At 37.2% G+C, this 24,235-nt stretch overlaps 1 protein-coding gene across 8 annotated transcripts in view; it reads left to right on the forward strand.

The window, feature by feature from the left end:
• Positions 1 to 24,235, forward strand: part of TCF12 (transcription factor 12) — a 173,860-nt gene that overhangs the window by 34,269 nt on the left and 115,356 nt on the right. For all 8 annotated transcript variants that reach the window (XM_037395904.1, XM_037395902.1, XM_037395906.1 and 5 more), the window contains exons 4-5: positions 14,163 to 14,236; positions 17,934 to 18,002. In XM_037395904.1, coding sequence (XP_037251801.1) covers positions 14,163 to 14,236; positions 17,934 to 18,002 — 143 coding nt within the window. The remainder of the gene's footprint in view (positions 1 to 14,162; positions 14,237 to 17,933; positions 18,003 to 24,235) is intronic.

A 24,235-nucleotide genomic window follows, 5' to 3' on the forward strand; every position in this document is an offset into this window, starting at 1 on the left:
ATTTTCTTGTGTAAGAGATGGCATGCACGTAATAATGCCACAGTTGTAATTGTCAGGTTTTTTCTTACACCAAACATCTAGTCTGATAGACCTGTTTGAAACGCAGAAGTTCCCTTCTATAAATTTTATATCTTCTGTTCAACAGAAAATGTATTATTATTATTTAACAAAATCTTGTAAACCTTGTGTTAGAATGAGGGATGTGGGTATGAAGGAGATGTAATTGACTTTTAAGAGAAAAATCGTTAAGTAGAATACTAGATCAATACAGGCACCACATCAGATCCTTCTATTACTTGTCTGTAACTAGCATTACAGATGGTATTACTCTGGCTTTAGTAGAGTGCAGGGAGTATAGAATTCTGGCTTCAAATGTACTTCATTCTTAATGGAAAGTAAGATGAAGTGGCTTAGCTTAATCTGTATTTTTAGAATCTTTTCTAAACTACTAAACTCTGGCTTTACAACGCAAGAGTTAAGAACCTATATTCAATTGATATTCTGTACAGATAGGGTGTATTAGATTTTTAAGACTTCTTAAAAACCTAATTAGTCCTGAGATAACTTAGAGGCTTCACAGATCTTAACAGGTCCCACTGTGTATGAAGTTTTTGTACAGGCTGAACTTTTTAAAATAAAAGCAGATATAGATTGTTTCTCCATGCATTTTTTTGTCTGTTATCCTGTCTTTCTTTTAGTGTAATATTGCACAGTATTTTGGTTTTAGTTTTCTCTTGTTTCTCCCATAATAGATTCAGCATTAAGATAATGATATACTCTGAGTCCATTAGAAAATTGAAAACTAGGCTGAAGAGATCTTAGCTGAAGTGTATATACATTGTTATGGTTTCTTGATAATTGGTTAAGAATGTATATCTTACTCAAGGCAAGTTATGCCCCTGATGTTTAAAAAAAAACAACAGTGAACTTGAAAATGTAAAAGGAAGTGGCTTCAGCCTTATTTCTTGCTTTTTTAAAAATGAAAATCCAAGCAAGGAATGAAATCCTAATGAGAATTCATATTCCTTAATGTAAAGCTGATATTGTAATCAGTGACGTACATTGAATTTTTTCAAGTCTAAATTCCATATATATACCAGTGTGATGTGCATGTTTACTTTTGTGTGACCTTTTAAAGATTAGCTTTACATCCTAAGAAATGTGCAGTGAAGTAGAACAGAATTGCTACTGGAGCTCTTTGTACTTGAATTTGTACATTTGTTTCACGTGCGTCTGGCTAGGTGCCTTAAGGTATTTGTTTAATTCGTTGGGCTTTAATATCACAGGTGAGGATTGTATAAAATACTTGTGTTTGTTTCACTGTTGGGGACCTGGAATGGGTGTAAAAGACGGTGCATGTAGCCTCACATAGCCCTTCAGTTACGTGAGCATATTACACTTGTTTGAATTCAAGTGAAGAGTCTTCAGTTAAGAATTTGCTTCAATTTACAAGTATTTCTTAATTTTCTCAAAAGTACGTAGACCAGCCGTTTCTAGAGGAATACGCTCTGCTTAGTGATGTCCATGTGAAGTTGTGTGGTGGAGCTCTATGTGACGTTTATTCTGGGTTGCCCTTTTACACGTGACTCTCCAGAATGCTTTCTTATATTTGGGAGGGAAGGTCAGCGCTTCTCTTTTGAACCTGTGTCAGTAATCCTCCACAGATAAATTGGGATATGAAGAGACGTTTGATGCCTTCTTACCCTTTCACAGTGTGATCTGCAAAACACTGAAGTGATAGTACATTGAAGGGTAATAATATTCTTTCTGATCAGAATATAAGAAATTCTTTCCCAAATACTGAGCCACAGCTGTCTGTTTCCAAGTGGCAGAAAATGTTTTTCCATTTTTTATTTATTTTACGTATTTTAACAGAATATGAAGAGTCTGTCTTCCGTTGAAACTATTTGATAATCCTTACAAACAGTAACATTTTATTTTTAGTGGCTGGGCACTTAAACAAATTTCGTCATATTGGAGTGTTGGAGTATGAAGAAGTAAAGTACAAAGTGAAGCAAAATCTGGAACTGTTGCCAGACTAAAAGCAGTAACATAAAGAGAACCAAATGCAGGATTTAAGGCCAACAAAATTTAAACTTAGTCACCACCCAGAAAGGCAATGTATTTAAATTGGCTCATTTTGGCAATGCTTAAGATTCTAAAATACAAAAGAGAAAATGGGCTATGGTGATTTATAGAAGAAACTTACTTGGCACATGGAACCCAAGACTTGTTTTGGCTAAAATTCAAAGTGTACTTAAAAAGAAAGAATCTTACTTTTTGTCTTTTTAATTACGGAAGAAACAGAGGGAAGGGAAATTCTTGGGTTTATTGCCATTTATTTTGAAGTCATTTACTCTTTCTCTAAATTTTGGCTAAAATTCCAGCCAGTGAACGATAAATTATGTGTGTGAGTGTTCTGCCAGCGTTGAACTTCCTGGTAACCTATTTCTACCCTAACACTGAGCAGATTTGATATTTTTAAGATTCTATGAAGCTTATTGGTGTTTGATGCAATTCAAACATGCATTTATTCAGTTATTTTTCTCACAGACTGGCCTAGCATCAATGGTCCAATAAAGCCAGTGGTCCCTAAGTAGGCTGCAGGGTTTCATGCATCACCACACAGCGATGTAGTCTTTTTCTCCTCTCCTTTCCCCTCTGTTCTCCTGCAGAAATCCCTATGGTTTTAAAATATAGCTGGTCTCAGAGCTAGTGAATGCTTGAAAAGTGATGGGCTGGCTTCCCTGGCCTTTCAGGCAACCCTGACTTTGGCCTTGTCCGATCCTTGTGCTCTCATCACCTTTCTGCCAGCGCTGGTGGTGTTCTGGCCTGGTAGTGAAATACTTGGGTGAGCTAATCTGGCCAGAAACCAGAAAAGGGTTTTTTATCCTTCTGTTTTCTACTAGTTTCTTCCTGAACTGGTTTACTGGAGCCTACAGAACAATGGTGCTGGCAAGAGGCAGGGAGACACAAAAGCTGGGCTGTGGGCAGTGGGGACAGTGAAGTGTTAAGGGAAGCAGGATGGCCCCTCTGGGTGGCAGCCAGCCCTTAGTTGTTAGTGAGATAGGCTTGTGTTTGCATACATAAAACTTGACTCATAAGCTGTTGTCTGGCAATGGTTCCTGCAGCAAAATCCCTTGTGAGGAGCTGGTAAATGTTTGCTTGCCTGTTGGAAGGCTTGCTTTGCAGGAGGAGGTTCAGTACTGCTGTAGCTTGCATGTTGGCTGGCCCATCTGCTGGGTACTGTGCTGGCAGGGCTGGTGGTGACCCGCTCTTTGCAGTGCTGGGGAATTGCAAGGGTTTTAGTATCCTTCCACTACTTATTTTTACTCAGCTGTAATATTAAACTTCAAGCGTTCGTCCAAATTTTGATGGAAAATCATTAGCTTCTGTGTAGTTAATTCTGATTAAATATCCCAAGAAATCTGTTCTGAATGTTAAGGTGTAAACTCTATGGGAATGAAGTTGTTGAGACTATTTGATGCTTTTGTAGAAGGACAGACTTTTAAAACATCCTGGGAAGAGGATTTTTTTTTAATTAAAAAAAAAATAGTTATTGATTGCTGCTTGCTTTTTGCCTATAGACTATTCAAGTTAATGTTAGGAAGTGTTTAATACTGCATTATTAATATAGGAAAGATAATTACCAGGTAAGGGTGCTTTTCACCACGGAAAGACTGCCTACTGCATTTTATTAGCTTTCAGCATTTTCTAGCTGTAACCTACAGAACTGCTGTAACAGCATACTTTTGGGAAGCGGCAGCAATTTTTTTTTGTTTATTCAAAGTGCAACTTGTCCTCATTTAAAAAAAAGAAAGAATAGGCATGAATGCACTTTAACACCAACAGGTATGTCAATTCCAGCTATAACGTTGCTAAGAGAAGGAAGGCAATTTAATATGGGATTACTTGAATATAAATTCCAGTTCTAACTTTTCCATCAAAGTTCTGCTTCTGAAGTGCGTATGGTTTCTAAGTGCATTTTATTAAGAGTGTTTTAGTTCATGTAACACTTGTTACAAGGAAAGCATCGAAAACTCACATTTCTATAAAAAGTGTGATATTTAGGATTTAAGCCAAGGAGAAATGTTACACAGTCCAACCAGACTATGGAATATTAAATGAGAAGGTAGCAGAAGAAATTGAGGAAGAGCAGTGAAGACTTCAAACAGGGGAAAAAAAAGTCTTTGGTTAAGAAGGAAAGCTGGAGAAATCTCAACATCTTCACTACCAAACGTAGCTATTTCTGGACTCATTTACACCAGACCGAGATCCTGCCAGATTTAGTAGTTATTTTCTGGAATAGAAAAATAAGTTACTTTTTTTTTAGTTACCACAATGCTGAACAGAGTCTTAACTACTCTAGAGGAGTTAGTTCTGTGTTACTGATCCTCAAAAGATGGAATTTTGTTGTCAGCAGGTAATCTTTCCAGACTTAAAAGCTGTAACAACATGGATATACTAGCAGAAGAACATTAAAATGTGACTGATTCTGAAGTGCAGCAGAAATTAGTAGATCAGCTAATAACTTCTGGTTATGAAGGAAGAAACTAGTGAATGCAGGCGTCAGCAACTTACTATGTCATTGAGCTGTGGTGAGACATCTTGGTTCAATGGGAGAAACAGCCTCTCTTTGAAATAAAAGGAAAGAGTGGAAACATCTAATGAACAGGAACGAATGTTTTTGAGGTTTGAAGGTAAGCTAGGCTCCCTGAGACATCTCAGTTGCTGCAGTACTGCTATGTATTAGTGCAAGGCCCATTAACATCAGGCAGCAATCTTCCTTCCACCTCGTTTGTTGGTGTAAGAGACTGAACTGTATCATATCAGTTTTCCAGGCATGGTGGGCACACCATCATTTACTGCTGCTCACGCCAAGGGAGCTGTCAACACAAAGCTTGCCTGCTGCCTCAGCAGGCAGCTAACAGCCCAGGCAGCAAGGACCTTGATTCAGCAAATATTTGTGCAGATATTATGATATCTGGGACATTTAAAGGCAAATTTCTCTTTGTCAGAGAATGTAATGTTTTCTTACTTTAAGAGCGAGATGCAAAAATACCAATAACATCTCTGTTGAAGTGGTTAGTAAGAAACATCTCAATTTTGAGGAAAGAAAGCATTCTTGGTGCTGGGTTTTTTTTGGGGGTGGGTTTGTTTTTTGTTTGGGGTTTTGGGGGGGGTGGGGGGTTGTGGTTTTGTTGTGTTTTTTTTTTTTTTAAGGTATCTGAGGGCCCTGCTGACAGTGGAGGCTGGGGCACATCTCCATCATTTGTTCAGATTGGAATCTGGCTATGACTTTTGAAAGTAATGGAATTATTGAGAATTATTGGTTTTGGACCTCTGCAAAAGGAGAATATCTGGCAAGAGCTTTACTACATTCCAGCACTAGTTAGTACAAAATGCATACTGGAAAATTAGTCCTTGATACTGCAGACTAATGCTGAGTTTCATCAGCTCAAATTCTTCCGCTGTATAAATGCAGGTAGAGATGCTTCTTGAAAGTTTTAACAGATTACTTCAAACATTTTTTTTCTCCATGCCTAAAATAATACAAGAAAACACTTTTTGCTATAGGCAGCTTTTTTACTGAGGGGAGAGATATTGTCTTTCCCTTGAACAAACCAGCTGGTCACTTCATTGTGCTGCGGGGCAAATGGTGAAGCCTTATCCCTGCAGAAGATTCTTTCTTGGATGAAAATGAAGAAGTATGGAGGGTTTCTTGTTGATTTTCGGCAAGAGAGGGGAAAGATAATTGAGGCAGGTTGTAATAATTATCTAAGTCAACATTTGCTGTATTTATTCTATTGTTTTTTCAATGTAACTTAGAACTAGCCTACCACATCTCTGGTATAGATGAAGAGATGTGCAGAGCTTTCATATATCCATTAAGCATTCTTCCCTGTTCAAATACTGAACAGATAAACTTTTGTTTTAGCGTTAAAAGATGATGTCTAATGCTGACATGTTCCTATAACAAACACTTTCCTCAGCTGAACTGAGAGACAGAATTCTCTTAGGAAGAACTTGTGTTCACTCAACCCCTGATGTGTAACTTCTCTTTCATTCAGTAGTGAGGGTTCAGTCCTGTGGGTGAGTGTTAGATGTGCTCTTTAGAACAAGTAATTGTAAGAAATAATCTGTTTAAAGGTATGCCCTTTTTAGACATAAACCTGAAAACCTTTCAAACTTCTTTGTATTCTACATGCTTTGTTTTAGAAAAAACTTAAGATGTTAGTGTATTGTGCTTTTCATGTGAGATGCCGAGATGCTGTGCTGCGCAGTTAATAATAAACTTTAGATTTCAGTAGTGTAGGGTAGCCAAAAATCTGGTACAGACATATTATGTACCTTTGCAAAATATAGGTTTTCTTCCATGTGCTTTTAGGAAACAGCTTGGTCTAGATTTTCTGAAGATGAGACTCAGAAATCTGTGATCTTGACTGCATGTCTGTAAATATCTTAGCTCCCCATCATGGAAGTGTAAATGTAGAACTGCATTGGCATTTCCTTGGCTATACGTGTACTATAATTGCCATTTTACCTAAAGCTTAAAACCTGGCTTGCTAAGATGGAAGGGTTTTGTTTGATATTTTATTTCTCCTCTGGTTTAGCTGCATGAACTCAGAAATTAAAAATACGTGATTTTTCTCACAAATTTGTTTTTAAGTGTGTTTTTTTTTCTCTGCTTTTAAACGGTTTGTTATGTCAGAGGGTCTCTTTCGCTGTAAAAGGTTTGAGTATTAGAGCATTAATGATGATCTGAATATCAACAAAGTACTTCTGATTTGTTGCAATGGGATAATTAATTGTACGTGTACAAAGATGCATGACAATCATCCAGTCCATGAAAGGATGCTGACCTCAGGTTGATCCTGGAGTTTGTTTTCAAGAGGGTCGAAGTTTGCTGTGCACCTTGTGATTACAGTAAATGACTGAAAGCACTTTTTCTTAATGTTTTTTAGACATGTTAGAAAAGCTGTCACACTTGCAGTGTTTCCCTTACTCATGAGTGTTAGCGCCTCAGTTACAACACTCAAACTGTATTGTGTCCTGCTGCTTGAATGGGCCATTTTCTGCACTGTTGTAATACAGTTGGTAGCAGTAGCTGTTGACTGTGAGGCTATATTTGAATATTTTTGGCCTGGTGTGTGCAGTCTTGTGACACTGGCCTTAATTTGGTGTATACATAAATATATATATATACACACACATGTATTGAAGTGTATGGTTATATAAAGCCGTTGAGTCATAACTGAAGTAACCACAGGAAAAATTGCCCGTAGAATGGATTATTATGATAGCTAATATCTTAGGGCTGAGACTTACTTGTTAGAGCTGTTCAATCTGATACTTCATGGCTCAATACAGAGAGGGGAATAAGCAGCATGATGCAATTTAATAGCAATTTAACTCTGTGTTTGCATGTGAATAAAAGCTCTGGATTGTATCCCTGCTAAAGGCTTGATCTCTAAGCTGGTTTGCTTTATTCATGTTTGTAACCAGGGTGCTTTCAAAATACACTCTGTGTGCACACATGTAAATATTACTTATACAGGATATAATCCATGAAGATGAGCATTTTAATTTTTCTTATAGAATTTTAACCTTAAATTGGATGGAAGAATAATATTAAAGCTTGTATTGATACAAGGATTTTTTTTTCCAGGGGCAAAGAATAGCTTTACTGTGTAGTGCTCTGAGCAGCTCTGTGGATTTCTAAGGAAGTTTCCTTTTTTGTTTTAAACTAGTTTGAATGATATTTTTTGACAGTTTTCTTGATGAGCTTATACTTTAACTGTCTGAATAAACATGCACAAGTAACAAATGTATTGCAACAGCATGTTACATATGGTATTATAAATATGCTGTCCTCTGAATTGTACCTGATGTACTTTTTCTGGCAAGGTGGGTGTGGCAATGTGCAGTTTCGGATTTAGTACAGTTTGGGTGGGAAATGCCAATTACAATTTTATTTTGAGCAGGTTGCGTTGTATTTAAAGTCTCCAGGTCGTGCCAGGTCACTCGGTGTGTTCAGTGATGTGATTTAGTCTAGGAAGCAGAGAATATGAAAAAGGAGAAGCAGGTAACTTCTGACATTTCTGTAAGAGTGCTGCTATTACAGGAATTAATAATCTAATGTTCTTAGGGAATGCATGGTCCTTATTACAATAAATGAATAGAATTGTTTGTGAAATTAACTTAAAAGTAGTAATGGCCTTCTTTTTTTTAATAGCAAATCATATTTAGGTAATTAATGGAAACAAATCTGAAACATACTTGGTAGTTATACAGGAACTGTATTACCGGTACTGACTTTTGATGTTTGTACACACTTTTTAATCAAATTAAAGCCTTCTTCAGTTTTCCTGAACCAGTGTGACTTTTTTCCATTTTCTTCTGACTTTATACAAGCTAAGTATTTTGTTGTATTAGAAAAGGTTCTTCAAGTGTACACCCCAAAGTTTCTGACCTGAGAAAATACTGGTCTTGCAGATCAGTTTCTGTATGAAAGTATAGGTTTTAAACAGCTTTCCATGAAGAGAGAATTCAAACTAATTTTTAACACCTGTTAAAAAACTTTGGTTTAAGTTTTTTAGTTATTGCCCAGGCAAGTTGTGTGCTTGCTGTACATTCCTCCCATCTGAATAATTTTGTTCTCCTGAAGTTTTAATTGTGATTGCTTGTTCTGGGCATAGAAATTAAGTTTGTGTAGCATAGCTTATTGCCTGTTCTTAAAATCATTTCCACAATAACTGGCATAGCAGATGTTTATTCTTTGCTATGTCAGATAATCATGCTCTGGGGTTCTCCAGGATAAACAATGTTTCATAAATACAATTGCATTTACTTACTGCTATTAATAATCATTGTTGATACTTTAAACATATCTTACAAACAAAAATATTAAAACAAAAGCTAGTGTTCTGTGTGCAATAATAGAGATAACTGATGCCTCCTCAGGGTGGCTTTGGTCCTTGCAGCGCTTTGTTGCACTTGTTACCTACCAACTTCTCATGGCAGACATTTACAACCTCAACTCTCATGGTTATAAACCCGACTGGGCAGGTGGGGAATGATATTGAAACTAACAGTTAAGCCTGGGAGAAGTCTCACTTTTAGACCACGCGATGGATTAAGTGTTCAATCTGTGACTCTGTGGTTCAATACAGGGAGGGGAGTGAGCAGCATCATGCAACTAAATAAAATTTCCTCAGTAAGTTTCCTGAAGGAGTCGTGGAGTCCTCAGTTTGTACCAGACAGCTCTGAGTCAAGATAGTGTTTCTGTGACACATCCATAGCACTTACATTAATCTTCTCTGGAGCAAGAGGTACACAAAGGGACACTGCTCTGCTACGCCCACTGGTGCCTCTAACAAGCGAGTCTGTTACTAGGGGGGCAACTTTCTTTTTTGATCTGGAAGGGCGGGGGAACTTAATATCCATATGCTGTAAGGGAATCGGTGCGTTCTCCAAGAAACAGTATGGCTTGAGATTTGAAGTTTCTCATGATCTTATTGTTTTGTGGGGTTTTTGTTGGGTGTTTTTTTTTTTTGGTCTTTTTAAACACACTTAAAGTACTTCCCTTTGCCTTTTCTTTGGGGGTGGGGTGGGTGGAAAGCGCTCTATTTATATAGTTTGAAATTAAAGTGGTTGGTCTTTTACCTAATTACAGTGTTGCATCTGAATTGATCCCAATGGCACTTGAGTGGTTAGACTGTTCATAGGTTGCCTGGGTTTCATTTCTCTTCTCAATTTGATTAATGCCCTTAGCTTTGTATATATTAAGCCTACCATATGACATCTACTATCAAAGCATCTTTTTGGTTTGAGTGTCTTATGCTGTGTTCTCGTCTCCCTGGGTAACAAGTGTGTGGAACTGTATCTTCTCTTGTTTATCTAGCTTGCAAATTTCAGGTACTTTGTTGGAATATAAATGATTTTATTATGTTATTAAAAATATTATGTCTACTATAAAATGAGAAATATTTTCTATATGGAAGCAACAAGAAGAGGCTGAGAACTAGCCTTAACCTATTGAAATTTATTTTTTTTAATTGATATAGTACTTTTTCATCAAATAGTATTTCTCCTTGCACCCCCTTACTGGAAAGTCTAGACCTAAAATTCAATTTTGGGTTGCAATTTGTATCATATTTCACAATAGACCTTTGCAATATAGGGTCTAATGTTAGATTGATTTGTTTGGGTGTCTAAGATGCAAAATACAATCAACACTGTTTTGGTTTGTGCTCTAGGTTTTTTGCAGTTGATTTCAGTAGTTGAATCTTATCTGAAGGAATATAATTACTCTGAAACAAAATTGGATAAAGAAGCTATAAAAGGTAGAAACTCATACCTTGAGTACCTAGTGTGTGATTTTTTATTTATTTTTTTTTTTGTGTCAAATCATTTATCAACATCATAGCAGATGGTAACCCTAAGAAGTATATTATTTTGTTTACACGAACTTTAGGACATTTGTCTCTTGAAATAAATTTTAAATATGGTTGTCTTATACCAGTAAGAACAACTTTCATTTCAGTTTGATTGTAAGATCCAGGTTTTTTATTAGATGAATGTTTGGACCTCTTTCTTCAGAATGAATACATACGTTGAAGTAATGAGGCAACAGGTTTCTTCAACTTTTCTTCTAGAAGAGCTTGAAATGCTCACAGTGCCATCTTAGAAGTGGCATTAAGCAAAGTCTTTTTAGAATTCGATGCATGAAGCCAGAGAGCATCTTCACGACTGCTTGGCCTGGCCTTCCTGGAGTGAGTGAGGAGCACTGAGGTTCTCCTGTGACCTGGCGGAGTCCCGGATTTGGGCAGTGCTCAGCCTGGGATGCCCTGCCAGCCCTCCCTGGGCAGCGGGAGCAAGTGCGGTGGAGGTGCCATGTAAGCCAGACGCACAGGCTGCCAGCTGAACGGCCCAAGGATCCAACTTAATGAATTACTCCCTATCTAAACTAGCATGTCTGCTATAGAAGTAGCTGATTTCGATTGAGAACTATGAAATCAGCTCGTGAGTCATGTCAATTACTTTTCATGCTCAATGCCTACTAAAAAAAAGGAAGTGAGGTTAGACCCTCATCCTGCTTCTGGCTGCATGTGTCTGTGTTATTAGACCTTAGTAACAGGCAGTTGTTGAATTTTCCCCTTTTTTGCGTTGCCTGAACAGAGTGAGATATTGCAGCCTTTCCCAGTGCAGCATGTTTTTCAGTGCTCTGCTAGCTGTCACAGTTTTCCTGTGCCCTTTAACATCCGTGATGAATTAGTGGATAGTGGAATTGGACACTGCGTTTCCTTGTAGAAGGGGTTATACGAAGGTGGTGATCCCCCTAGTTCCTCCATTCCATTTTGTGTTTCCCAGGAAAATGCTTGAACCCTTTTGATGACACTTCTGCTTTGAGACTTCGTTGAACTTAAAATCATAGGTGACTCCTGTGTTCCTTGTTACTGAGTGTTCCCTATTTTGGGCTTACCACCTGTCTGGAAGGTGTATCTTATGCTCCTGCCATAGAGGGCTACCTTTGGCTGTATTAAAGGATGCGCTGGTTGGTTGTGGCCAGTCTGCTAGGGTTTGCCTGGGTCTCTGCCTCTTTCAGCATTTGGTTGTTTTGCATCTGCCACTGGTGGAAAAAACATTAGTGTGCAAACCAGAACAAATTCATTGAGCACCATTGTAGACACGTACTTGATTTCCTGGTTGAGTGTTGCTGGCTAGCCGGTTCTCTGCTTGTTTGGGGTGTGCTGTGTTGATGGGGACTGAGGGCAGCAGGGGTGGTGTTCCAAGTCAAATCCAAATGTTGGAGTAAATCAGAGTGCCGGTGTTCTGTATGCAGTGTATGAAATTTTTCCTTGTAGCCTTTAAGGAGCTTCTAAAATGTGAATGCATGTGCCTCGTGTGCAAATTCTGATTAAAGGGTAGGTCTAGATGCAGCCTGGTTTAGGCTTGTAAGAAAAGAAAAGAGATGCTGCATGAAAAGGAGGAAGAAGACACCTGGCGGAAAAAAAGGAAGCGCGTTGATACTCCTGACTACTCTAGCTAACTGTACTGGGCTTTTTTAGAAGAAAGAATCCTGAAAGCTCTTTAGAAATTAATTTTCATCCCCGTATTAAACCGTTACATTTTGTTTTAGAGTGGTTTCTTTGAACAATTCATTTTCATAATTCATATGGTAGATTTAAAGTGAGAGTTTTTAATTATACATGTGCTGATTTAGTAGTACCTTAACCTATGTCCTTATGTCCCACTGGCTCAAACTTTTAAAGGAGTAACATGTTTTACTGGTTAGGAGTCATGCACCTAAACACTCTACAGTTAACCATTATTTCCTGACATATTTCCTTATTTGTAAGTGGGTTGATACAAAGTACTGTCTTAAACTTTCCCAAAGACACTGTCTTGCAGTAAGATAGCGTTCTCTTCACCACTGTGCCCCCCCCTCCCCCCCCTTCTCTTTTTTCTCTTTTGAAACTAAGGCAATGGAACTTGTTATGATAATCACTGGATTACTAGCGCTGTTGTTTCTGGCAGAAAAGAGTCAATTGTGCCAAAAGATTACTTTTGCCTTTGTCAGTGCCAGCCACCACTTTTTACTCAGCTCCTGGACCAGTTACAAGGAAACAACAATGCTGTCAGCTGCAACAGGCACCAAACTTCCACAAACTGCTGGCTCAACGTAGTTAGTGGTGGGTTTGAATTTTCAAAGAGTGTTCTCCAGCCTTGAGTATCTTCCCTGCAGTACACAAAAGGTGTCTAGGCTTTATCTGGGTGATGGCACTGTTCTCTCAGTTTAACAGGCCTTCTGCATGCTGTCTTTGTCAAAACGGTATTTTTAGCTTCATAAAACACATTTCTTAAGGAAATTATTATTAGAATACTGTTACTCCATAGGTAATTTTATTTATAAATATTTACATTATTTCCTTCCATTTTATCCTGTAGCGTGGCCGGTCTGAGAGAGATGTGTGAAAATTTTAGAGTTGCAATATAAAGTTAGGGTTTAAGGATGATTATATGGAGGACCTTGCACCCATTTCTTATAAATTATAACTTATAAAGCTTCATAAATAGTTTATACGTTATATCATATGAAGAATTTATGCTCTATATCAAAATTCTTAAAGAGACATTTGGGTGACAGGGAACTAATTTGTGCTTTGTAGGCCCAAGTGTGTGTAAATCTGCAATTTAGGATGGAGGTGTTTCACCTGTTTAAAAAAAAAAAGTCTTGTGATACAGATAATCAGAAACCTAATTACTAATTACCTTATCCTATATGAATGAATTGGCCATAGGGATTCAGATATTTTAGTTATTTTGGAATGTGGTTTAAAGATGGTTTGACCAATTAACTTTGAGTAGGAAGTAATTGGAGAAAGTGTTGGCAACAGTATTTCTAATAGTTGGCTAGATAATACATGGGATATATATTCTGATCTGAGTTTAAAGATCACCCAATTTTTCCTTCCCCTTTCTCTTGAGCTGTAACCTGGATTTGCATAAAGGGAACCGATTCTAAAAGAACCGTTAGAGTTAAAAAAAATTCCTGTTTTAGTAAAGCAGACACCACAAGTCTGTGGGCGCTTTTTTTTTTTAAAAGACATTGAAATATATCCAGTCTGTCTTGCCTTTTTACCCCCTTATGCTAAAGTACCTTGCATGTCATATAAAGACCAAGTAGGGGAAATAATTTTGCACATTTTACGATACTTAAGCAAGACACGAGAGCAAAGACTAGAGAACAAGTATGTGTTTCACAGTATGTGTTGCAATATTCTATGCTTAAGATGCAGGATAAATCAGGCTGTGCAAAAAGCAATGCCAACATCGTTGTGCTTGTTTGTTACTCATGCTAATTTCTTATGGATTGGGTAGGGCAGACACTGCAGATTGGCAAATTCTTGACTTTTTATGCTCCTGTTTTCAACAGCTGCAGGTGTCCAAATGAGTAGGTTGCTTTGTAGCCAGCTTCATTAAAAAGGAAACTGTTCATCTTAAGTTTTGGTTTTAGAAATACAGCTTTAAGTGTATGGAAGCGGATGAATTTGCTTTAAGTGTATGAAAGTGGGTGAATTTGCTTTCAGGTTGCATCAGAGAACATTATGCTTTTGCTGTCTTTTCTTATAGGTCTGTATTTTTCTTTTTATTGCTAGGTATGGATGAGCGAACAGGTGCCACATCCTGGGGAACAAGTGGTCAGCCAAGTCCTTCATATGAATCTTCAAGGGTAAGGTTCTCATGTAATAATTCATATTAAAGTTTATGGGAATGTACAGTGAAAATTAGCAGATGATTTGGCAATGCTTTTGGATGGTAAGCTCCTTTAAATACACAAATTATCATTTTTTGAGACTTCAATGTCTTTGATATGCTGCAATAGGGATTCAGATTTCTAAGGCTAAAAAATATATGTGAAGAATTTATGAAAATAAACTATATATAACTGTATACTTGAATGATGAGCCCAGGTTTTATTTACCTTATGGTCAGAAAATGAAAGCAGAAGTCATGTTACTTAAGAGCAGATTCATTAGCTAAGTGTAGGGAATGCTTGCCTCTCCATTAATATTAGCCAGCTGTAGTATGTGCTGTGTCACGGTGTTGGAGAGAGGCTTCTCTTTTTAAATAGAATCCTCCTGTTTCCATTCCAACTTCATCCATCCTGCTTTTTGAGCTAAAGGTTATTGATAGTATCTAATATTCAAAAATAATACTGCCTTTTTAAAACCTCAGTGATCAAAAGCAGGCTTTCCCTGTAGTAAATCACATTCCCTTTCATCTGCTCAAGTTTCTTTTTATGAATATCTGCTCCCTAGAAGGCCAATGAGCTAAGTACCTAATGAACTAATTACTAGAAATACACAGTATAGCTGGTGGGCCTAGTCTAAATGATCTGTTCTAATTGCAGTACCCCTGAGCCAGCGAGTTGTGTTAGCTCTTGCACCTTGGCAGCTTTCTCTTGCTGTGGAATGGAACGAGTTGGCAAGGTCTGGATGTTGTTAAAGCCTCTGTCTGACTGTGGAAAAGAGCGTTAGGAAGATTGGTCATGAAGTCCTAATTTTTCCATCGATCATTGATAAATGAATTATGATAATGAGATAGAAGAACTTTATGGGTTGCACAAGTGTTTCTGTGCAACATAGAAATTAGGCATTCTTTTAAAACATCCTGCATAATCTGAGGCATGAAGCCCAGCCTTTTAGATGCTTTTTCTATATTTGAAATGATGGAATCTTATTATACAGCTTTAAGTAACTTGTATTCTTCTTGTCTGGTGTTTTGATACTCACTTATGATGTTGCTGATCAATTTTAATCAATTATGAGTTAAGCTGACCTAACTGGAATTTGAGCTTGTGATTCATCAGCTGTGTGGCTATGTTAATCACTTTTTTTTTAATGTTAGAGCGTTAACCAGCTAGCATTCCAATAATGTCAAGTCAGGGTGCCTGGTGTGTGGGTCTGTTTTGTTTTTTTTGGGTGGGGTTTTTTTGATTTATTCTTGGGGGGTTTTGTGCTGGTGTGTGGTTTGAGTGTGTTGGTTTTTTGTGTGTGTTTTGTTGTTTGTTTTTACTATAACTGAAGATCATGACTAGGAAATTTAAACACGGGTCAATAACGAAATCCTCCACAAATTATACCCTAAAGTTGGTAATAAAGGCAGATGTCAGTGCTCTAACAGAGGTATACCAGAAGTTAGAATCATAGGAAGATTTGGTATGTATCATTGAGAAAAGCAAATGTAAATGAGCGATGTTAAATTCTTATACGTGTCAGATGTCCATCTCCCCCTATTGTAAGCAATTGTAACTTGGACATAAAATAGTTTATATTAAAAAAGAGAGACACACAGAAAAAAAAGGAAATATATCCTCCTAGCAAACAATCCTTGCTGAATCATAATTTGTTAGGACAGTTTCAGCTGAAGTCAGTTGGACTCCAGCCACAATGAATAATATATTGTTAAGAGTTAATGGAATCTATCCCCACAATGTTACTGAAGTATTTCTTCCTCTGCTGGCTAGGTGAAGAGGATTTTTCCTCTTAGATGAAGCACCAATTATTTATAGCTTGTGATGGGGTTCTTTTGTGTTTGCTTTTTTTTAAGAAAATATGTTCCATTTTGTTTAAACTGGAACATACTGTTTTAGCAAGTCTTTCTTAATTCAAGTTAAATATGTTATAATGCAGTATTTTAGAGAACTGGCAGTTAATGCTGTCTGATTATTTTTTTTTAAAGTTAGAGAGTTCGAAAATACTGACATGTAAATTTATTTCCCTATTTCTATTTGTGGCTGAATGTAATGATTTTATAGCATGGTTTTATGTACATCAGTATAAAATTTAGAGAAGACTGAACACGTGCATAAAAACTTCCCCGATTTATAAACTGAAAATGAACTAATCAGTTTCACCTCTTACTTTTGTCTCCCAAAACAATGTTTTGTATGTTTTGCCTTCTCTTTTTTTTTTTTTTTTTTTTTTAAAGTTTGTTCCCATAGTGTTGAGGTGGTAAAGTTTTCTTCACTTCAACAGATGATTCATTTTTTTTTTTTTTGTTTGTTTAAAGGCAGCAGAAATCTTATGAGGGGGAAAACACCCCAATAGTCCTAAATTCTAGTGAAAGATTATTATAATTAAGTATTTTTACAAATGTTTTCCTACACTAACTTTTTTTTGGAAAACCTGCTAAATGATATCAATTTAAGAGCCAGTCTCATGTTGGCAGAGAAGGTGACATCAGACTGTTCGTAACATTTCTCCGTGGGGTCCGCTTAGAGTTGTGAGCTGTTGGCCCCGCAGCCCTGAAGCATCAGCACAGCAGCAGTTCAGGATCACTGACCAGGTGGTAGACGCTGGTTTTACTGGGAAGCCTCGTGTTCTTGGGGTGTCTCAGGAGGCGTCAGCCTCTGGTGCTGGGCTTTGAAAGATTATAGCACACCTGTGTCTCCTTGGTTTTACCTAGTGTATCAGCTTCATGCAGTGAGGAATAAGGTAGGCCTGTCCCACAGGGTCAGCGTGGGTGTTCTGCAGAATCAGTGTGAAGTCACTATCTAAAGGAATTCGGAAGGTTTGGCCGAATTTTATGAATCTGTTATTCATAGTAGATCTCAGCCCAGGTCTTCAATACACCTAAAAGTTGCATAGTGGGAGGGGAAGAAAAGCCAGCTTTTTGTAGGGGCCCTGCATGAAGCAATAAAGAATGCTTTTCTGGGATATAATTTAAATGACAACAGTTGTTTGTTGTGTGGTTGTTGTTTTTCTTTTTTTTTTCAAAAAAAACCCTGAATTCCTCTTACAAGAAAACTCCATTCCTATGTTTCCCCCCAAAACATGATAAACACTAGAAATGCATACAATCTGTATATAGCACTGGTAACGGTTAAGAAGCACAGATTAATTCATCCCATGGCTATGTTCTCCAAAAATATATCACAAACGAAGTTCTCTTCTGCACTGAAATTACTGAAAAAGCACTGGACTCCATTTACCAGTCTAAATCAAGTTTGCATGCATAAATTTTGGGTAAGATGTATGGTCTTAATTTTTTCGGGGGTTTTTTTTTTTTTTTTTTTCCAACTAATGAGACACATGACTGCCTCAGAAATTTGAGTAAAGATAAGTTCTAACTGCAATTTCATATGCTGCCAGATCAGATGACTGAGGAAGAGCTAAAATGAGTGTGTGGGTCTGTGTTGTAAGAATATAGATCAGCTTCTCCGGAGGCAGCGCAAATGATACACTTAGCCTTTTACATTCTAGGTTATTCTTTGAGGTGATTAACAGAGTTTCAAATAAATTATAATAGTCTTAAATGTTCAACTTTAACTTCAAAATCAAGTGCTTTCCCTTCCCACCCCCCACCCCCAATTTCAATGTAGAATGTTGTTGTCCTAATAGTTCTTACTACTTGCGTGTTCACAGGAAAATGGCAGTCTTCATGGAAAAAGTTCAGACCTTTCCACAGATATGGAAAAATTGAAACCTCAAGAGGTACCATTTATTCTTTTTATCTTTTGTGTATTTTTATGTTTTTGTTTTTTTTCTTAAACCTGAGTGCAGCCTACTACTGGAGTTTTCCTTTAAAAGTCACAATACAGTGACAAAATGATTTAAGAATTTGAATTGTTGGCTCAGTGTTGGCTGGAATTTCTAAAGGCATGTAAAGACGATCAGTTTTCAATTCAATAGAATTGGAATTTGGTGCTAGTTAATTACATAACTGTTAAAGGCTAATGAAGATAGATGGTGGAAGGCTGGCTAAAGGAGGTCTTCCTCTCCTAACTCTTGCCGAAGGTCTGTTTGGGTCCCTATAGGTGGTGTGATCATGTCCAGCAATGCTGCTTAAGGGAAGTGTAAGTATAGGGCAAATATTTTGGCACCTTTACTGTTGTACATTCCCAGCAAAGCCCAGCACTTAGGCCCTCCCGAGATTTCCTGGACAGAGCCGATCTTTTGGACATTGTTCTTAGAGCTGTTGGTGGACACGTTCTCTGCAAGTCATTAATTTTTCGGACTTTGATTACAGTTTTGGCAACAATTACAAGCATTGTGTGGCAAAATACTGATGTTTTTGTCTTTAAGTATGCTGATTACCATGGTCCTGTGTTCTGAATAGTAATGATTGGTTGTTACTGATGTACTTTAGAATTCTGTTTTTTTGGTGATGTTCCCCTCCCTCCCCCAGCATCTTTATTTTACATGCCTCTTCAACGTCTCTCGTCAACCAAGTTGAAGAATTGTAATCTATGTGTCTTTGCTTGTATGGTAACTTTTCCTAACCTGTGGTTATTTCTTGGTGCTGTTCTTTGAATCTTTCTGCTGCTTCTGTGTAACTTAAGAGTTAGGGTGATTATGGCTGCATGCACTAGTCAAGATGAGGGTATACCATCAATTTACGCATGACTTAATGACACTTTCATTCTCTGTTCCTTTCTTACTCATTATGAAGTGCATTTTTTGACTGTTACTGAACTCTAAAGTGATATTGTTTCAAAAACTGTGTAGAAAAATATTTTTTCTTACATTGTATACTAGTTACCACATTGTTATGCCATTGAGCTGGTTTTTAACGTTTCTTTTGTATTTATTTACACCAAAATTTATTTGCTGTTTTACTGCCAATTTCATGGAGAACTTGCTTTGCAACTCTGCGGTAACATTTAGCTAGGACTATTTTTAAACTTTTTTGTTATCAGCAAACTTTATTATGTCTTTGGTCAACCACTTTTTATGATTTATTTATGGAATTGTTGAAGAACGTTGGTCTGAATGCAGTTTTTTGGGAAGTGGGGAAAACACATTGGTTAACTTCTTTTCATTGTGAAAATTGGATGTATATTCCTGTGCTTGGGACAGGGTGTTTATGTATTTTAATCAATAATTAATTCACAAAAGATCCTTCTCTTGTTTCCCATAGCAGTTTATTTCAAGAGTCTCTGGTAATACTGTACTGAAACCTAAAATATTCTTAGACAATAAGTATTTTGAACTAACATGGAAGGCTGAGAATCACTGCAGGCTTGAGAGAACCTTGTATGAGCCATATTTTTTCATTACCTAGTAATGTTAAATAGCATTCTAACCCTGAGAGACCAGTGGGTATTTGTGTTAGAATTGGCTGTGGCGATCTGAAATTTGTGAAGAGGTACAAATTGAGACATGAGTGATGTGTGTGTGCAAAATCTCTGTTGCATAGGCCAAATGTTGTGATAGAAAAATGAATAATTTGAAAATATATCGGGGGAGGGAGAAAAAATAGGAAAGCTTTATTTCTACAGTAGTAATTCAGAAATCGTGGTTATTCGCAAGTCAGTGGAATTCTATAAAATGCTGATGGTCTCCTTTACTCTGGAATGATGATACTGAAGTCCATATACAATACTGTGTCAAAATATTCAATCTCTTGTGCTTGTTCCCTCCCCACCCCCCCCAACTTTACAATCTTGCTTTTTCTTCTGTGTGTGCAACAGTGGTGGTTTTCCAGTGAATATCTTCTGGTTAGTGAATGTAGGTCCCTCCGTTATCTGAGTGATATACAGCTAGAGATATTTTTGCATGTGTTCATAATCCCTTGCATTAGAAGGGTAGCTAGCTCTTCGTGTATGTTGCAGAGGACTGTAAAGCAGCTTTTTGAAAGCCTTGCTCTGCTGAGCTCTTCGAGGCAAATTCCCAAGTAGCGTGTTTGCTGCACAATAACGTATTGCACTTGAAAGTTTTGTCTTCCTGTTGTGAGATGATTCCGAAGTTTTTAGCTTTCCTGCTTTATTTGGGAGTTATAATTTTTACTCATAGCCTAGCAACAAATTGCTATAATCGCTTTTTTGGGGATAAACGTTGTCTTTTAATTAAGTATTTTTCTACCATAGTTTTTATTGCAGTGTGGTTAATGATTGCTTTTATTCCATGAAGAATAATGCTCCATGAGGTTTTCTTTCATTGTTTTGAGTTTGTTGCAACATGTCTTTGCAATAAAAGGCATAAGTTAGTTTTTCATCTGTTTAGATTGCTGTCTCCAAATCAAGCAAATCTAAAAATAGTTTTTGTAAGACACTTCCTTAGTGGATAGCCTTTATATATATATAGACACATAATAATTTTTACTGATAAAAATGTAGCATAAATTAGCGGAGGTATTTTTCTTCCAAAATCTGAAGTTGTGGGTGTTTTAATTATCTTTCAGCATGTATATTGCACTAAAAGCTGTGAGTGTACATTTTGACCTGATTTAGCATAGAATCTAGCTTCAGCACTGAGTATGCAGTTATCCTCCTTTTCATTTACATAACTCTGCTATGTATCTGCTTGAAGCCAGAGTTGAACTGATCATGATACCACTGCTAGATTTAGATGGGTTTATAGCATCAGTCAACAGGCTATGCCCTCTATTGTACCTAAAATACTCAGACATGAGTTGGAACCTGAAATACTATATGCCCAAACTATTCTTCCCCCCCTACCACCAGTAGCACTTTTAATTTGCAAAGAAGTCAAAAAATAGTAATGAGATAGCAGGTTTTGAAATAGTATTTTATACCTCTTAATCTCAGGTACATAACAAGAAAGGAGGCTGTTAAATAGCAAAACAAGACAAGAGGGACACAGAAATACAGTAAGTGTTATCAAGTCTGTTGTATTTGTGTCCTTTTTGTCCTCTGTTGGTTTTTTTTGCGGGGGAGGGAGGTTGTTTGGTGGTTCTTCTGCTGGTTATTTGCTTTTTCTGATGTACTCTATAAGCAAGCAGATGATTCAGTGTGAAATCTAAGCAAAAATTAAATATCCTGTATTCAGTGCACAGGACTCTTTTTCTCAAATTCAACTTACTTTGTAATTTGATTTATGGACAGCACTTTTCAAAGCAAGTTCTGAATGCTTTAGTTAGGTTTTTAAGTGTTGTCTTTGAGCATTTATTGTTAGTATGTTGGCTGTGGCTGTACCTGTATTATTTTATTTCCTGGTTTATAGCTTAGATAAGAGCTAGAAAAATCTGGTTTCAGTCATGTGAGCTGCATTGGAGAAGCTTGTTGGTTTTTTGGGGGGAGTTGTTTGTTTTCGTTTTTATTGCAACTACCTATCATATTGAAATTGGCATTGGAACCTGTTCACAAATTAATTTTCTATGTGGCCAGGAAATTGTCCCATTACATATCATGTTTGTATTTGCCTCACCAGAGTTGAGAGCTGTAATTGACCATTGGGTTTAGCTATTTAAAATGAGATTCATCATTCACTAACTTAACTTCCTGTAAATGGATTTAGAACTGGCAAAAATGGTGATTATTTCAAAACAGATTCCTTGTTCATGTGTTAAGTCCCCTTTCTCCTTCCCAAGCTCTGCTAGTTTAAAAGTAAATAAACAAACTATGTTTTCAGTTGTTCTTATTCCATTCCTGCACAGGTAGCTGTCATCTATTTCAACTTGATATTTGGAAATAAGCTAATGAATATTTCCAGAGCTCTGTTACAAAGTACGTGACTTATGGTGACACTTGGAGGGTGCTTGTGAAAGCTCTCTTGACTTTTCCCAATAATACCTGAGATCTGGGGTAGTGACATTTTTTTTTTTTTTTTTTTTTTTTCCCCTGCCTCCCGTGTAGCTGGTGACCCAATCATGTATAAAGCTATATTTCTGTTTTTAGGATGTTGTTGTGGAATATTAAAGCTTCCTGATAGTGAAAAGGAATCAAAATTAAAACTAGAAATTGTACAGCTCCTTGTTTCTGGTGCAGTTGGGTGGTCTCCATTGGCTAATTGCATTCATTTCTCTATTTAATAAGTATTATACAAGTTTCTGGCACAATACAGTGAGATGGGGTTGAAGTACTGGCTGTTCTCAGCAGGCTGGGAGACAGCATGTGTGTGTGTGGAGGGAAGAGGTTTTTGTTCCCTGGCACGGCAGACAGATCTTCAGTTTGGTCTCTTAGCATTTGGATTTCAGCAGGCAATTGATAGCAATATGGATGGAATGGTCTAAGGAGTGTGTGGCGTTTCCCATCATGGTCTGTCTGCTCCGTTCCCTGCCTCTGGCATTTTTCCTTGTTTAGACAGTTAAGGTAATTTTCTGTTTGACCTGTGAGACACTGGTGTGTTTTCCTTATGGAGGATGTTGGTGGAGTTAGACCAGAGAAAAGCAGGTTGTTGGATGTGTTTATTATTGGCTGTGTTAGAAAAGATCTGGTGAAGTAGCTGCTCTTCATTTTAGTTTTTGATCATAATGCCTGTTGGTTGGGTGGTTTTTTTTTTTTTTTCTGCATAGAAGGTTTATACATTGTTGATTGATTATGTTCAGCCACAAACTGACTTATTCTGTAATTTCCCATTCTCTCACAGAAGAGTCTTTGTGCACATCTCTCTGGTCCACAGAATTATAAAATGTGGTCAGGTATAGTTGCTATTGCAATATCTGAGCTAATAGTCTGTGTATAAATAATTTGAAAGTAAGTTTTGAGACTTAACTTGATTTGTTCTTGTAGAGTTGATTGCAAGTTCTGTATTTTCTGACTTAAAATTGTTCAAATTTTATGAAGTACTTTACTTAAAAACACTAGACAATGCTAAAAATACATCCATATGAATCTCTGTGCTTCTTTAGTACCTTTTTTGTCAGACGTATACTTGAGAATGTACGTATTTTGCTGTCTTGCTGTGCCTTTCCCTGTTCTTCTCAGGTGAATGCTTTATAAAATCATTTTGGTCATCGTTTGGAAACCACATTGTTCGCAACTAATAGTTTGCTACAAGACTCTTTGTGATTTTAACTGGAGCTGTACCATGACTTGTGACAATGTGATGTTTATTGGTGTTGGGTTAAGATAACTAAATTTAGTGCAGGTGATCCTCAAGGCAAAAAGGAAGAGTACTCTTCTCTGGATTTATTTTTAGTTTACCTTAATTTTTGCAAGGTTCTTCCTGACCTGTGCGTTCAGTAGACCCAGACAGGGTTTGGTTCTGTAGTCTTTCCTTTAGGCCATTGACAAATAGGTAGGTTCAATAACTGAAAATACTCTTTTCAAAACAAAATGATTGTTTATTTCTGGAAACATACATGATCACATAATCCATAATATTTTAAATTAGATAGAACACCTTGGTGTGGCTGTTGCTCAGAGCCTCTTGTCTAATCTGAAGTCCGTGACATTCCCCGTCAGTCAGCCTCTCTGGGTCTGTCCGTCTGTCTTTCGCTGTCTCTGCGTCTCGCTTTCTCTCCCACTTCCCCCTCCTTGTGTTTTTTCCCCTCTCGTCTTTAGAACTCTCAGGTTAGTTTGGGGTGGCAGATAATCCAAAATAAAGTGAATTCCAGCAGTAGATTCACTGTCATTCATTTATACATTAGTCATTTAGACGACTTTTGCCTGATCTGTATGATCATAGCCAAATTTAGCTTAGAAGGGAGCTGAGTATTCCTGAGTTTTAAACAATTAATATTTGTTAGTTAAGGTGAGCCAAACTATAAAACTCAAGGAATCGGAAGCAGCATTCATTAAATTTAATCTTTCGGTCTGTAGCCATGTCAAACTACGAAGTCAACCATTCATTTTAGTGGAATTTTAATGACTTAAGTTTAAAGGCGATAATTGAGCTATATTTTAAGTGGCTAACATGCAAATACGCATGTATTGATCTGGCAGCTTGGTTATGAGCCACAACTGGGTCTAATTTTGCTCTATTGCCAGGGACTTGTGTAGGAGACAGCTTGGGGATAAGAGAGGAGGAATAAAGGTAACAAA

The sequence above is a fragment of the Falco rusticolus genome, chromosome 7 (genome assembly GCF_015220075.1).
Source record: "Falco rusticolus isolate bFalRus1 chromosome 7, bFalRus1.pri, whole genome shotgun sequence".
NCBI lineage: Eukaryota > Metazoa > Chordata > Aves > Falconiformes > Falconidae > Falco > Falco rusticolus.